This window comes from Pleurodeles waltl, chromosome 12 (genome assembly GCF_031143425.1).
Source record: "Pleurodeles waltl isolate 20211129_DDA chromosome 12, aPleWal1.hap1.20221129, whole genome shotgun sequence".
Lineage (NCBI taxonomy): Eukaryota > Metazoa > Chordata > Amphibia > Caudata > Salamandridae > Pleurodeles > Pleurodeles waltl.
In genome coordinates, this window is record NC_090451.1 from 614,793,643 (window position 1) to 614,811,101 (window position 17,459).

Genomic DNA, 17,459 nt, shown 5'->3' on the forward strand with positions numbered 1-17,459 from the left:
GTGTCCTCTGACATTCTAGGCCAATGAAACAAGGGAACAAGCCTGTCCCAAGTTTTCATTTGCCCCAAATGTCCAGCTAAGGAAATGTCGTGGGCTAGAGTTAGGAGGAACTTTCTGTACTCCTGAGGAATCACCAATCTCCTGGCAGCTCCAGGTTTTGGATCCTTTGCTTCAGTGTACAAGAGGTTGTCCTTCCAGTAAACTCTGTGAGAGTCACAGACATCCCCATTTGCTTGTTTGACAGCTTGCTGCCTTAGACCCCCTAGTGTGGGACAGGTATGCTGTGCCACACTCAGCTCCTCCCTGGCAGGCCCCCCTTCACCCAAAAGCTCAGCAGTGTCTGCTTCCAGCTCCTCTGGTGTAGGTTCTGCACAGGGTGGAAATTCTTCCCTCTACAGTGGATTCTACTTCTGAGGAAGAAGAATTTCCACCCTGATTTACTTCTACTAGCCCTAGCTTTAGGGAGCACTTGGTCCATTCTTCCAGGATCCAAGTCACCCTGTCCTTTTTGTTTTTGGCCTGAGCCCTGGTCAAAGCAAAAATATGCCCTGGAATGCCCAGCATTGCTGCATGAGCCTCCAACTCCACTTCTGCCCAAGCTGATGTCTCTAAATCATTCCCCAATAGACAGTCTACAGGTAAATCTGAGGCAACCACAACTTTCTTTGGGCCAGTAACCCCCCCCACTCCCCCCCCCCAAGTTGAGATTCACAACAGCCATGGGGTGGCTAAGGGTGTTGTTTTGAGCATCGGTTACTTGGTACTGATGACCAAGTAGGTGTTGTTCAGGGTGGACCAGTTTCTCTATTACCATTGTAACACTGGCACCTGTGTCCCTGTAGGCCTGAACCTCAACACCATTTATTAGGGGTAGTTGCTTGTATTTATCCATGTTAAGGGGACAAGCAACCAAGGGGGCTAAATCAATAGCCCCCTCAGAGACTAGCACAGCCTCTGTGGTCTCCCTAATCAGACCAACCCCAACTAAGTTACCAAAAGTGAGCCCAGCTACTCCCTTGGATTGGCTATTAGTAGGTTTGCTCCCACCACCACTGCTATTAGTAGGGATACTAGGTGTAGCAGCAGGGGTTGTAGTGGTAGGAGGCTTGGTGCTTTTCTTTGTACAACTGGGATCTGTTGTCCAATGGCCTTTTATTTTACATAAATAGCACCATGGTTTATTTTCTTTGTTTTGATTTGAAGAGGATTTGGGCCCACCACCCCCACCAAAGTGTTTTTGTGGGCCTGATGAAGACTCATTTTTAGATTTGTCCCCACCCTTGTCAGAAGACTTACCATCCTTCTTCTTGCCATCTTTGTCACCCCCTGTATGAACTTTTCTGTTCACCCTTGTACTGACCCATTTGTCTGCCTTATTTCCTAATTCTTGGGGAGAGGTCAGATCAGAGTCCACCAGGTACTTGTGCAACAAATCAGACACACAATTATTAAGAATATGCTCTCTCAAGATTAAGTTATACAGGCTTTCATAATCAGTAACTTTACTGCCATGTAACCACCCCTCCAAGGCCTTCACTGAATGGTCAACAAAGTCTACTTAGTCATGTGAAGACTCCTTTTTGGTCTCTCTGAACTTGATCCTGTGCTGTTCAGTGGTTAAGCCATAACCATCTAGGAGTGCATTCTTAAGAACTTTGAAATCATTGGCTTCACTTTCTTTCACAGTAAGGAGCCTATCCCTACCCTTTCCACTAAATGATAGCCATAGGATAGCAGCCCACTACCTTTGAGGGACATCCTGTACAACACAGGCCCTCTCAAGTGCAGCAAACCACTTGTTAATGTCATCCCCCTCCTTGTAAGGGGGAACTATCTTGTGCAGATTCCTGGAATCATGCTCTTTTGCAGGATGACTATGGGGAATACTGCTGCTGCCACCATGGGTTTCTAAACCCAATTTCTGTCTTTCTCTTTCCACTTCTAAGGACTGTCTATCCAAATCCAGCTGTTGCTTCTTGAGCTTCAGTCTGGTTTGTTCCACTCTCAATCTATTGAGTTCCCTTTCTAACACTCTGTCATCAGGGTGGGTGGGTGGGACATGCCTTGAAACAGAAGTATTGTGAGAATGAACAGAAGGAGACCTGTCCCTAACAGATGGCATCCTAACAGCTTGGCTAACAGAAACATCACTTCTACTATGATGAGAAGGAATACTCTTACTATGATGTGAGACAACACTATCAGTATGGTGTGACTCTACATCAGTACCAGCTAGGCTAGGTTGTCTGATAATGGGCAGGCTAGGAAGTTTCCTTTCTAAATCTTTTGCTAGGGGTGCCCCAGGGTCAGATTGGGAACCATCAGCTAATTTCTTAACAGAAGTGGCACCTCTGGCCTTATCCTGTTCAACAAGCATATTAACCAACAGTTCTCTAGAGGGATTCTTCCCTACACTTAAACCTCTTTCTATGCAGAGACTCCTTGCTCCTTTCCCGCTAAGGTGATCATAAGCAAGTTTGGACAGATCAACAGTTTGGCCTGTGCCAGACATTTTAGAAAGTGTTTAAGTGATAGAAAAAGTGAGAAAAAGTTTTTCAGAACTTTTTGAAAGACAGAAAAAAAAAACTTTTAAAACTTTTTAAGAACTTTTTAGAAAGTTTAGAAGTACTTTTCAGCACTTTAGCAAAGAAGTGAAAGGAGAAAAACAAAACTTTTTGGTTAGGTGTACATACACTGAACTTGTTTTGTATTTTTTCTCTTATGAAAAGTACAATGACAAAAGTGGTAAGTAGTTGCAAAGTACTTATCCCACCGCTGCACAACCAATGTAGGAGGCTGGACTGGCTTGTAGTGAGTACCAAGGGGTACTTACACCTTGCACCAGGCCCAGGTATCCCTTATTAGTGTATAGGGGTGTCTAGCAGCTTAGGCTGATAGATAATGGTAGCTTAGCAGAGCAGCTTAGGCTGAACTAGGAGACGAGTGAAGCTCCTACAGTACCACTAGTGTCATATGCACAAAATCATAAGAAAACACAATACACAGATATACTAAAAATAAAGGTACTTTATTTTTATGACAATATGCCAAAGTATCTCAGTGAGTACCCTCAGTATGAGGATAGCAAATATACACAAGATATATGTACACAATACCAAAAATATGCGGTATAGCAATAGAAAACAGTGCAAACAATGTATAGTTACAATAGGATGCAATGGGGGCACATAGGGATAGGGGCAACACAAATCATATACTCCAAAAGTGGAATGCGAACCACGAATGGACCCCAAACCTATGTGACCTTGTAGAGGGTCGCTGGGACTGTGAGGGTTAGAAAAATAGCCCACCCCAAGACCCTGAAAAGTGAGTGCAAAGTGCACTGAAGTTCCCCAAAGAGCACAGAAGTCGTGATAGGGGAATTCTGCAGGAAAGACCAACACCAGCAAAGCAACAACGATGGATTTCCAGACTAGAGTACCTGTGGAACAAGGGGACCAAGTCCAAAAGTCACCATCAAGTCGAGAGTGGGCAGATGCCCAGGAAATGCCAGCTGTGGGTGCAAAGAAGCTGCTACTAGGCAGTAGAAGCTGAGGATTCTGCAGGAACGACAAGGGCTAGAAACTTCCCCTTTGGAAGATGGATGTCCCACGTCGTGAAGAGTTGTGCAGAAGTGTTTTCCTGAAGAAAGACTGCAAACAAGCCTTGCTAGCTGCAAATCATGCAGTTAGGGTTTTTGGATGCTGCTGTGGCCCAGGAGGGACCAGGATGTCGCCAATTGCGTCAGAGGACAGAAGGGGCACCCAGCAAGACAAGGAGCCCTCTCAGAAGCAGGCAGCACCCGCAGAAGTGCCAGAACAGGCACTACAAAGTGGAGTGAAACGGTGCTCACCCGAAGTTGCACAAAGGAGTCCCACGCCGCCGGAGGACAACTCAGGAGGTCGTGCAATGCAGGTTAGAGTGCCGTGGACCCAGGCTTGGCTGTGCACAAAGGATTCCCTCGGAAAGTGCACAGGAGCCGGAGTAGCTGCAAAAGACTGGGTTCCCAGCAATGCAGTCTGGCGTGGGGAGGCAAGGACTTACCTCCACCAAACTTGGACTGAAGAGTCACTGGACTGTGGGAGTCACTTGGACAGAGTTGCTGGATTCAAGGGACCTCGCTCGTTGTGCTGAGAGGAGACCCAGGGGACCGGTGATGCAGTTCTTTGGTGCCTGCAGTTGCCGGGGGACGATTCCGTCGACCCACGGGAGATTTCTTCGGAGCTTCTAGTGCAGAGAGGAGGCAGACTACCCCCACAGCATACACCACCAGGAAAACAGTCGAGAAGGCGGCAGGATCAGCGTTACAGAGTTGCAGTAGTCGTCTTCGCTACTTTGTTGCAGTTTTGCAGGCTTCCTGAGCGGTCAGCAGTCGATTCCTTGGCAGAAGGTGAAGAGAGAGATGCAGTGGAACTCTGATGAGCTCTTGCATTCGTTATCTAAGGAAATCCCCAAAGCAGAGACCCTAAATAGCCAGAAAAGAGGGTTTGGCTGCTTAGGAGAGAGGATAGGCTACCAACACCTGAGGAGCCTATCAGAAGGAGTCTCTGACGTCACCTGCTGGCCCTGGCCACTCAGAGCAGTCCAGTGTGCCAGCAGCACCTCTGTTTCCAAGATGGCAGAGGTCTGGAGCACACTGGAGGAGCTCTGGGCACCTCCCAGGGGAGGTGCAGGTCAGGGGAGTGGTCACTCGCCTTTCCTTTGTCCAGTTTCGCGCCAGAGCAGGGCTGAGGGGTCCCTGAACCAGTGTAGACTGGCTTATGCAGAAATGGGCAGTATCTGTGCCCATGAAAGCATTTCCAGAGGCTGGGGGAGGCTACTCCTCCCCTGCCTTAACACCTTTTTCCAAAGGGAGAGGGTGTAACACCCTCTCTCTGAGGAAGTCCTTTGTTCTGCCTTCCTGGGCCAAGCCTGGCTGGACCCCAGGAGGGCAGAAACCTGTCTGAGGGGTTGGCAGCAGCAGCAGTGAAACCCCTGAAAAGGAAGTTTGGCAGTACCCGGGTCTGTGCTAGAGACCCGTGGCATCATGGGATTGTGCCAACGATGCCAGGATGGCATAGAGGGGGCAATTCCATGATCATAGACATGTTACATGGCCATATTCAGAGTTACCATTGTGAAGCTACACATAGGTAGTGACCTATGTGTAGTGCACGTGTGTAATGGTGTCCCCGCACTCACAAAGTCCGGGGAATTTGCCCTGAACAATGTGGGGGCACCTTGGCTAGTGCCAGGGTGCCCACACACTAAGTAACTTAGCACCCAACCTTTACCAGGTAAAGGTTAGACATATAGGTGACTTATAAGTTACTTAAGTGCAGTGGTAAATGGCTGTGAAATAACGTGGACGTTATTTCACTCAGGCTGCAGTGGCAGGCCTGTGTAAGAATTGTCAGAGCTCCCTATGGGTGGCAAAAGAAATGCTGCAGCCCATAGGGATCTCCTGGAACCCCAATACCCTGGGTACCTTAGTACCATATACTAGGGAATTACAAGGGTGTTCCAGTATGCCAATGTAAATTGGTAAAATTGGTCACTAGCCTGTTAGTGACAATTTGGAAAGAAATGAGAGAGCATAACCACTGAGGTTCTGGATAGCAGAGCCTCAGTGAGACAGTTAGTCATAACACAGGTAACACATTCAGGGCACACTTATGAGCACTGGGACCCTGGCTGGCAGGGTCCCAGTGACACATACAACTAAAACAACATATATACAGTGAAAAATGGGGGTAACATGCCAGGCAAGATGGTACTTTCCTACAATATCAGCAGTACCATAATGAAGCTAGTGAACTCAGGTTTGCCTGGGTGCCAGCCCAAGTTATCCTATGGACCGTCGGTCACTTATAGTAGCCTTTAATGGAAAAAGCCTCTATGGGGACATATAAGCATGTACTTATATGTCCACACCTTTAATATAATGCACCCTGCCTTCTGGGTTCAGAAGGTCTTCCTTAGGGGTGACTAATATACAGGGAGTGCAGAATTATTAGGCAAATGAGTATTTTGACCACATCATCCTCTTTATGCATGTTGTCTTACTCCAAGCTGTATAGGCTCGAAAGCCTACTACCAATTAAGCATATTAGGTGATGTGCATCTCTGTAATGAGAAGGGGTGTGGTCTAATGACATCAACACCCTATATCAGGTGTGCATAATTATTAGGCAACTTCCTTTCCTTTGGCAAAATGGGTCAAAAGAAGGACTTGACAGGCTCAGAAAAGTCAAAAATAGTGAGATATCTTGCAGAGGGATGCAGCACTCTTAAAATTGCAAAGCTTCTGAAGCGTGATCATCGAACAATCAAGCGTTTCATTCAAAATAGTCAACAGGGTCGCAAGAAGCGTGTGGAAAAACCAAGGCGCAAAATAACTGCCCATGAACTGAGAAAAGTCAAGCGTGCAGCTGCCACGATGCCACTTGCCACCAGTTTGGCCATATTTCAGAGCTGCAACATCACTGGAGTGCCCAAAAGCACAAGGTGTGCAATACTCAGAGACATGGCCAAGGTAAGAAAGGCTGAAAGACGACCACCACTGAACAAGACACACAAGCTGAGACGTCAAGACTGGGCCAAGAAATATCTCAAGACTGATTTTTCTAAGGTTTTATGGACTGATGAAATGAGAGTGAGTCTTGATGGGCCAGATGGATGGGCCCGTGGCTGGATTGGTAAAGGGCAGAGAGCTCCAGTCCGACTCAGACGCCAGCAAGGTGGAGGTGGAGTACTGGTTTGGGCTGGTATCATCAAAGATGAGCTTGTGGGGCCTTTTCGGGTTGAGGATGGAGTCAAGCTCAACTCCCAGTCCTACTGCCAGTTCCTGGAAGACACCTTCTTCAAGCAGTGGTACAGGAAGAAGTCTGCATCCTTCAAGAAAAACATGATTTTCATGCAGGACAATGCTCCATCACACGCGTCCAAGTACTCCACAGCGTGGCTGGCAAGAAAGGGTATAAAAGAAGGAAATCTAATGACATGGCCTCCTTGTTCACCTGATCTGAACCCCATTGAGAACCTGTGGTCCATCATCAAATGTGAGATTTACAAGGAGGGAAAACAGTACACCTCTCTGAACAGTGTCTGGGAGGCTGTGGTTGCTGCTGCACGCAATGTTGATGGTGAACAGATCAAAACACTGACAGAATCCATGGATGGCAGGCTTTTGAGTGTCCTTGCAAAGATAGGTGGCTATATTGGTCACTGATTTGTTTTTGTTTTGTTTTTGAATGTCAGAAATGTATATTTGTGAATGTTGAGATGTTATATTGGTTTCACTGGTAATGATAAATAATTGAAATGGGTATATATTTTTTTTTGTTAAGTTGCCTAATAATTATGCACAGTGATAGTCACCTGCACACACAGATATCCCCCTAACATAGCTAAAACTAAAAACAAACTAAAAACTACTTCCAAAAATATTCGGTTTTGATATTAATGAGTTTTTTGGGTTCATTGAGAACATGGTTGTTGTTCAATAATAAAATTAATCCTCAAAAATACAACTTGCCTAATAATTCTGCACTCCGTGTATACAAAAGATGCTTTAGCTGTGCCACACATGGTGTGGGCACTGTTGCGTTCGGGCAGTGGCAGACCTGGTGTCCCTAGTTTACTTGGGTCACTCGGGGTAGCACAAACAATGCTTCAGGCCCTGATGACACCTTTAACACCAATGCCCTGGGTACCACTGGTACCATATACTAGTGACTCACAAGGGGGATAAAGTGCTTGCCAATTCGGGGTACCAATTCACAATTACTAAATTAGGGAGAGACCACTGGCACTGGGGCATGGTTAGCAGACTCATGTGCACTTTCTGAGTCATAACCAACAGTATCTAGAGCAAAAAGTGTGGGAATGAATATCCATAAAGGGGACTTTCCTACAAAAGGGACATGAGAGGTGGACGTGCATGTCAATGGACAGCCATGTTTGTTGGTATTCACAGGCATCTAACGCTAATCATGTCTTGGAATACCCACTTTCCAACATTTAAAGTGGGATTTATGGGAGCGGAAACCTCCGCAATTGAAGCAGAGATGGGCATTCAGCTGCCAGGAATCATTTTGTGAATTCCTGTCAGGTGTAGCTAGGGTAAATTTGGTCATAAGCATATGTTTATGACTGAATTTACTTTTTAGAATGGGCCACATTGTCTCTGATGAGAAGGAATGAAGTAGCCACTGCGGGTGCATGGTAGGCATAGGAAAAATGTATTACGTTGACTAAAACCTTTGAAATGTACATACTTCACATCTTATGAATACATAAAAAATCCATGTCACTGTTGATTTGGGAGTCTGCCACCACTAGAAAATGTCTGGCTTAAACTGCAAACCTTCTGTCAATAGATTATTTCTCTTTGAACCAGTCTCGTGTCAGTTTCTCATGTGACTTTGATAACTGAAGCAAGATGCCAGCCAAGTATTCCACCCTATCCAGACAGCTGTGCTTAATTTTTATGAAAATGATGCATATTCCATTAAAACATGCAATACCTACCACCTCTACAGCACAACACCAGCCTTTTGTCAGGTGAAAAGGTAACACCACCTCCCAGCTGTACAAGTGCCACGTTGATACCTCTCAGCTCTTACCTGAGCCTTTAGGACAGACTCGAGGGCGGGTGGCTTCACCTCACACTCTGCTCTCTAGATCACCAGCCTTCACAGCTCCAGGAGCGCAGAAGCGCTCCCGTTGTCAACAACAGTATCAGTGAAGGGAGGTTCAGTAGGGCTCCTCTGTTGCAGCGATCACCTGTTTACTGCACGTTTCTTCTTTGCTGTTGGAGCGAGTAGTACTGCATAGCGTCCTTGGTGCATAAGAGCAAATATGTAATCTAACGCTTAATTTGAATCCGTAGCTGCAGGTGGTGGACGCCTACACCTGCTCTTCGATTTGCTGCATTCACCACATAACACAGCAGAGATGTTTTGAGGGATGGTCAAAGGGAACAATTGTTCAGAACCCCAACTTTCCGAAGCCCCCCTTGTAAAGTAGTCTCTTTACATCACCTTGATCTCATCCCCTTTCCTGTGCATGCCTACAGCTCCCTCAGACCGTGTATCTTCTACCCTGTGTCATCTTAAGCGTTTAAGGGTTTCAGCCAAGACGTATTTTGACTGTATTTGTGTTACCCTGTTTCTAATAATTTAGCTTATAATTCAATATTTTTTGGTATCATGATTAAATTGACAGAAAATGGTAATAACATTCAATTTTGTTCCAAAAAGGTGCCCCAAAATATAACTTGACTTAAAAATCTTTAAGATGGCACTGTAATACACCGTGATTCTGAATCCTACGCTCAGCGTCAATCAAGTATTTTGAAGAAGATGGACAGTAGAAGTCTGTATAATTGCATGTATTGCGGATTTGCTATTTATATTTTTGTTTGCACCTGCCTTATGAATATCTTGCTTTTTACACAGCAGTGGAATTTACTTAAAAAGGATATATTTGTGTTGCAGAATGGAACTCAAAAGGAAAATACTGATGGACCATATGAAATGGAAGGAGTGCAAACAGTTTATGTAGAAGTTCAGAATACAAACAAGGTAACATATTTTCCTGCTCTAAATTGATCGTACCACACACCATTAGTGCCATAGCTCCACAGCACCACTGCAATCTGATCGATGCACATCAGCTTTCTCTTGTCCAATAATATCAAGTACTGGGGTAAAAGAATTCTAATAGTCAAATTGTTAATAAATGGGGCTTGCTGTAATGTAATGGTGAGCAATGCATTTGTAGGAACCATGGTAGGCAACGCGTTTGCAGGAATCCATTTATAATATTATATATAAGGGATAAAATAAGTAATCCCGATTAATCCCATAACGTGGAGTCATTGGGCAGTTTATAATACCTATATAAAAATTGGCGAATGCAAATTTGTCAATAATCAGAAATAGAGCCTGATTTAGAGTTTGGTGGACAGGTTGATCTGTCACAAATGTGCTGGATATCCCAACCTCAGTTTTATAGGTGCATTATATTCAATAGCACTTGTAATGCGGCAGACGAGATATCTGTCACTTTTGTGACAGAATAACCTGTCCCCCAAACTCTAAATCATGCCCATAGTCTGTTAACTTACCAGAAATCTTCTTTATTAAAGTCTTGGTATTTCTTGTCATGATTTTAGTTGATGAGTTCCTGTTTCAGGTTTCAGACAGGCAACCCATTGTCTTTTTCAGGATGCAAGGCTAAGGTAGTTCTCTTTAAAAAAAATCTTAGCCTCATTTTTCTACCTTTTTTTCCCTAGCCTCAGCTGCTAGTTGCTAAGACCCAGATGTAAGAGGGCCCAGCACCATTCTCACACCACATTAGCATATTTTTTTACTCTAATGTGACGCTAGAAGGCCGAAAACACCGTGCCAAATTTACAAAGTGGCACAATGCATGTATTGCGCCACTTTGTAACCCTCTACGCTACATTATGCCTGCGCCAGGCATAATGTATGCAAAGGGGGCGTTCCCCTGTTTGGGCAGCCAAATAAATTGTGCAAGGAAATCTAAGAGATTTCCTTGCGCCATTTTTTAAACACTTTTAATGCCTGTTCTGAGCAGGCATTAAAAGGAGGCTTCCATTGTTTTCAAAGAGCCACTGGGTGCTTTGCAGGATTAAAGTCAAAATGTTGGACGCTAATCCTACAAAGCACCGGGCTAGCGTAAAAAATTCTGACACCAGTACTCCTAACTACCTCCATGGTGTGCCATAGTTGAAATACAGAGCACACATGGTGGTGTTAGGGGTGTGCTAGGGGGCGCAAGAAAATCATAAATCTGCCCCTAAGTTTTGACAATAGGGACAACTTGATCGGTGTCAGGGTCCCCACTTCATATGACACTTTTCCAGTCCTGGGCTTTTCACTTACACATCATTGCTATCAACTGCATAATTACTAGTAAGGGTGATTGATGTATGTGCAGAGACACCTGGTGGCTGGGGTTTCTATTTCTGACTACTATCACCACACATATATCTGCCTAGTACGAGTTAAATCCCGTAGAATGGGGGGTAACTGTGCAATCCTGGAATTACAGTTGGAATTCAGCATGCAATTTCTGATTTTGTGGGATTTAACACACATTTACCACCAGGCCTGAGCAGGTAGTAAATGAATGCTGGGGAGGTGCGGGCGGGCCTTAATGAGGTGGGTTAGGATGAAAGAGGGAAGGGGAGAATATTGCCTGGCAGGGGATGCTTTTGCATTATTACCTTACCTTTTAGTAGAGAATCTTGCAGGGGTGGGGACTAGCGCCTTGCTACACAGTAGCCCATTCCCAAGGTTATTTTACAAGCCAAATTTTCTGTCTGGAAAATTGGTTCCAGTATTCCTTCACCCAGAAAATCCAAGTGTTGGAACGTGCAGCTTTTTATAATTGAGCAGCAAATGCAAAAATCCAACTACTTCAATGGAAGCAAATCAAGACTACATAATGCAGAGTGCATTTGTTATCACACGAAATCCCAGGACTGATAACACTCTGTCCATGATGGCATGGAGTGAGGTGGCATCTTTATTTGTGATAAAGAGCTGTGATGAGGAAGTCGAGGACTCTGAGTGATTAAGCTCCCCAATAAGCAATCAGGCCTTTACCTCCTTAGTGGGCTTCCTCGCCACAGTTCTTTCTCTCTCTGGGCCTAGACTACAACCTCTTTGACTCAAGTATACAAAATATTTCCAAACACAGAAGTCCTCTAAAGGCAGTGAGTTCAAGTGTAAGCCAACAACCTGAAAATTAAGCCATAACTGAATGCAGGACTTTTTAGGTCTGACATAAGCTGAGAATGCATTGCGAGTTTTTTTGTATTGGAGTCAAAGCTTGTAGTTTTTTAAAATACATTTTTTTTCTACAAAGGGATTATTGGCCCAGTGTACGAAGATAGGAATAGCAATTTCCTAATTGCAATTTCCTGTGAATCGCAATTAGGAAATCACTAGTCCTAACGTATGAAACTTTTTTGAGTTTCATTAGTGAATCTTAGCAGATAGACATATTTCATCCATATTAATGAGGTAGGTCGCAATTTGCGACCCATTAGTAATTACAGCCATCACAGCAGACCACCATGTCTGTGAATGCATTTTGTGAAGCTATTTTTTTTAATTTTTAAGTGCAGCCCATTTTCCTTAAAGAAAAACGGGATGTGTTTAAAAATAAAAAAATACAAAATTTGCGGTTTCATTTTCTAAGAATAGGCAGTTTCTTTTTTTTTTTTTAAAGTAGGCAGTGGTCCTTGGGACCACTTCCTGTTCTTAACAAATATTTTGCCAACCTTTTCCATTTGCGAATGTTTAGCCACCACTTTTTAAATGGTGGTAAACTATTACTGTTTTGTGACCAGAATGAAAAATGTCCTAGCCATCGTATCGGAAAGTTTCAATTCTATTACAGACACCAAGGCGAGGATTATGCTTAACTTTTTCCACTTTAATGAATAGCATCAAATTTTAAAATATTAATAAGAAAACAACTGATCCCATGAAGTTCTGGGAATCAGTTAAAAAAAAACAACAGAACATCCAATGGCAAGAAGGCAAATGTGCAACAACCAATCAGCAGGAAACAGTCCATAACATAGTCCATCCTTAGTGTCTCCACTTCTTCTTTCGTAGCGCGAGGCACACCGTGATATGTTCTTAATTGTCTTGTTTAACCGTCTCGTATCCTAAGAAGAGACGATAAATTAACATTAGTGTAATAAAGGTATATTATTACAGTACAAAAGACATGCAGGAAAATCAAGGTTATATTAATAGAATCAAAACATGATACATTGGTATTGAAATACAAGTCTAAAGAATAGAATACTGTTTCTTACTAGTAACAGGGAGGATTCATTAAGATGACTGGGTGGAATAATCCTTGCCGTCCTTAATAGAATTGAATCGTTCCGCTACAATAGCTACAAACATTTTCATTCTATGTCAGGACCGGAGGTGAGGATTACGCTAGTTTAAGGCTGATCCACTACAAGCCGAGCCATGTCCAGAACTGGTTTAAAATAAAATCTTTTAAATGTAGAATCTGAAGACCAGTCCGCAGCCTTCATGATATCCTCCAAACGAGCACCTAAAATAAACACCTTGGAGGTCATGGCTCCACCAGTGGAATGTGCACCGAATATAAACAAATCAATTCCTGCTTCATGCATTACCCAACACGCCCAGTGTGCAATAGTGGGTGACAATTTGCATTATGTGGTTTTCTAAACGCAATGAGAAGCTGATGATCCCCTGGAGGTCCAGTCTCCAAAGACATTTATTCATATGCTTTAATGCATTGTACGACACACAGCTTAGGAAAATCTGGAAAGGAAGGATAAGAGATCACTCTAGTGTTACATTTTGTTCTCTTACTTACTGTAAAAGAAACTGCTGATGGAGAAAATGTTCTACTGGAGATATCCAAGGCATGCACATGTGAAACTCTTCTGCAAGATACAGGGCAGAGAAGCATAGCAATCTTGGCTGAAAGCTCTTTCCTAGACAAATATTGATTGTGTCGCCAGGACATAAGTAAGTTTAATACTTGGTTAACATCCCAAAGGGCTGAGGAATGAGGTTCCGGAGGAAGGGAAGGTCTGATTACTCGAAGGAAACACCACAGCAGAGGGTGTTCTCCTAAAGGAGATCCATTCAACATAGAATGTCCTGCTGAAATGGCTGATCTGAAAGTTTTGATTGAGCGGTAAGCTCGTCCTTCGGTAGCTAGGCTGGCTAACAAATTGATGACATATAGTACATCAGCATTCAGGGGAATGACATCCCATTGCAAACACCAATGGGACCAGCAAGTCCATGTTGACTTGTAGTATTTAGAGGTGCTGGGAGCCCAAGCTTTCTATAAGAGGTCATCAGCTTGGAGCGAAAAGCCAGGGACATACCATTATCCCCTGAAATCCACCAAGCCATTAGAGCGATCATTCTAGAACCATTTGAAGAGGCATATGGTCCAGATGGAGGAGAATCAATGGAAACAGGGGGAGTCAGATTGGTGAATCCCAAGAAAGTTCCAGAAGAACTGGAAACCAAACTTGAGACTTCTAAATTGGCATAATCAGGACAATATTGGCATTTTGGTGACTTGGTGACATACTTGGGTAGATGTTTGAGTGATCATCACCAAAGGAGGGAAAGCATAACCGCTCTCCTGACTCCAGTCCTGGACGAAAGCGCCGGTGGCAGCTGTCAGGGGATCTGGCCTCCAGCTGAAGAATCTGGGCAGTTGCTGGTGTAATTTGGAGGCAAAAAGGTCTACAGTGAAAGGGCCTCAATGCTCCTGGAGATTGGAAAATATTTCCGGATGGAGTTTCCAAAAATTGAATCTCAGAAATGTTCTAATTGGAAATCTGCAAACTGGTTGTTTTAATCAGGTAGGTACTCTGCTGTCGGTCTACGCAGTAATGCCAAAAACTGGTTTCAAGATTGGAAAGGGTCTTGGAACGGGTTTCCTCTAGGTGATTGATATATTGGACAGCTGAAACATTGTCCATCTTCAGGAGGATAGACATCCGAATAGAGTCCTTGGTCCAGCATTTGATCGCAAAAGAACCAGCCAAAAGTTCCAGACAATTTCTATGTGTCTTCTGTCTGTCCAGAGACCATACTCGTCCGGTGGAAAAATCAGCACACCCCCAACCTGACCTGCCTGCGTCAGACTCGATGATAAAGTCTAGTGCTGAGTCAAAGATTGGTCTGCCATTTCAGGCATCCACATGGGAGAGCCACCAAAGTACTCCCTCTCGTGCTTCCTCTGTTATGGAAATCGTGTGAGAATATGTTAGACCTTTGCAAAGATAGGCAGCTTTTAGGTGTGTAGTGCTCGATAAGAAAGAGGGCTAGGAAATACCACCTGGATGGAAGAACAGAGGAGGCCTACCAAGTGAGCAATTTGAATAAGCAAAACTTGCAGCCTAGTTAGGGTACGTCTCAATTTGTAACTGATTTTTGAATTTTTTTGTAATGGAAGACTTAGAGTGTCTGAAACCGAATATATGATGAAGTCTAGAAAGATCGCTTTTTGAGAAGGAAACAACAGGAAGTTTAACTTGTTTATGATGAAATTGAGTTGTTGGAGATGGTTGGCAATAAGCTGTAGTTGAAGCAACAACTTTTGAGGCCACTGAGCTAAAAAAAGAATGTTGTCTGAGTATATGATTAGGCGTATACCCTGCGTCCTGAGGTGTTTCACAACTGGTTTGAGAACATTGAAGGAACATCACAGTGTTGAGGATAGACCGAAGGGAAGGGTGGCAGATTTGATGTTTGTTGATACCAAACAAATTGGAGAAAACGTCAGTGAGATGGAAAAATTGGAATTGTCAAGTATGCGTCCTTTAAGTCGAGACACACTAGCCAGCTTAGTGGATGCAAAACATCACGAAGGAGGTGAATACCCTCCATTTTGAAATGTCGATAGACCAACCACTTTTGAAGTTGCGAAGGTTTAAAACTGGCTGTTGACCCCCGTTGGCCTTGTCGACCAGAAATAGATTGCTGCTGAAACCACGAGGATGAGGATGAATTGGACATATAGTGCCTTTTTCCAGTAATACTGCAACCTTCGCATGCACCAAAGCGAAGTCATAAGAGGAGAAATGAATTGGACAAGGAGTAAGATGTTGTGTGGGATTGCCGTGAAACTCTATGTGAAAACCTCTGATCATTTGTAGGAACCACGCATCCTTTGTGATTGTTTCCCGGAGCTGGGTAAAACTCACCAGACAGCCCACAACTTTTAGAAAAGAAGAAGGGAGAACTCTTACCTGAATGGAAGGGAATGGTTGAACCTCTGCCACCTCGACTTTGGAAACACCGGCCTCTTGTGGGGTAGAAGTTGGCAAAGCGTGTCTGATCCTGGGTTTGTCCCGGTTGGGAGTCTTGTTCTTTGAAGGAGTTCTGAGAGAGAAGGTGGCTGGCCCTTGCTCATAGATGACTGAGCCTTGTCCAAAGGTGTGAAGGTGTTTACAAACTTTTTCAATTCTTTAATAAAAAGGATTTCCGAACAAACCCTCTTGAGCAACTGGTCCTGCTTCAGAATCTGTCAGATCACCAAGTTTAGGGTCCACCTTCATTAAGAGGGAAGCATTGCACCCAACCTGAGAGAACTTCTGAAGAGATTACAGAACCTGTAGATTGTGCGTCTTCAGCCATGTCCCAAATTTTTGTTAAGGGACCCAAAACATCTAGCAGCTTGTCCCGGCATGCCCGCCTGGACATATAGATACACTTCTTAGGATCTAATGAATTTTTGAAGAAAGGTGGCCATTCTAGGGTCTAATTCAGGAGTTAGGGCAACTTTTCTGATAAAGAAGGTTGGGGACACTCAGCTCTAAGCCAACTACGTGACTCCTTCTCCAACGGTTTCTGGATGCGACCCGCCACATAACTGTCTACTTTATCGCACAAGGCCCATTTGGATGACCCAGTATGAAGAATATCATCAGGCTCTAGCATGTTAGATGATTAAGGTACAGTAGCTAAAGGAGGTTGGGAGGAAAGACGCCAAGGCTTAGACGGGCCAGGTTAATCATCAGGATCAATGTACGAATCAAAATACTGATCATTAGTGAAAGAGGGGCAGACTCAGATAGCAGATTGGATGGATCTGAGAAAAGACTGTTTGACACGGTAAAAAACGTTATGATCAACCCCTGCGTCGCTGAAACTCATTGTAGGGGTTGCTTCATTAGCTTGTGTTTGAGAGTCAGATGAAAGAAGTGAGGGGAAGAGGCTAGTCTAATACACTCTTGAGTAATCTGTTGTGACAGCCTTGCTTCTAGGGGTCCGATGGCCTCCAAACCTGCCAGGTAAATCTAAGCATTTACTGCATCAAAAAACTGTTCTTCATTGTTTAATTCCACTAATTCCATTAGGATAAAACAAAATAGTGTGCCTAAAGGCACAAAGAAATTAGGAAGAGTAGCGGTATAAAACCAATTGAAAAGAGAGGTCAGGACTCTTAAATATTTTATAGGAGAAAATCCCTCAAATAATTGGAGGGGGCGGTGGGGTCTGGGTGTCAGCCTTAAAAAATATGAGCTAAACTCAATTGAGAATGCGGGCTCAACCCAACAACAATTCACCCCCGGTGAAAATATAGCTGAGGGTATCGCACCTGGGAGTGTTTCCCAATATGTAGAAAATTATTTGAAAATGATATTACAAACCCCAATAGGGGAGTGAAATATAAATATATAAATATCTAGATTAATATACAGACCCCTTGAAAAATGGACATCAGGATTAAATACAATTTTTTTGGCTGGTCAGGCTGTACGGACCTCAACAGACTCCGGGCAATAAGAGTCAGGCTCTTATTTACCAGCGTGCAGGTTCTCTCCTAGAGTGTGAGAGTTTGAAGCTGAGCGCCTCATCAGCGCGAGCACGTCAGTCAGAAGCCACCTACTGTTGAAATGAGAGTGCTGTGTGACC

General features: G+C 43.9%; 1 protein-coding gene across 2 annotated transcripts in view; it reads left to right on the plus strand.

The window, feature by feature from the left end:
• LOC138268348 (SLAM family member 5-like) overlaps positions 1–17,459 on the plus strand; it is a 586,627-nt gene that overhangs the window by 381,361 nt on the left and 187,807 nt on the right. For both annotated transcript variants that reach the window (XM_069217902.1, XM_069217901.1), the window contains exon 6: positions 9,480–9,566. In XM_069217902.1, the coding sequence (XP_069074003.1) occupies positions 9,480–9,566 (87 nt within the window). The remainder of the gene's footprint in view (positions 1–9,479; positions 9,567–17,459) is intronic.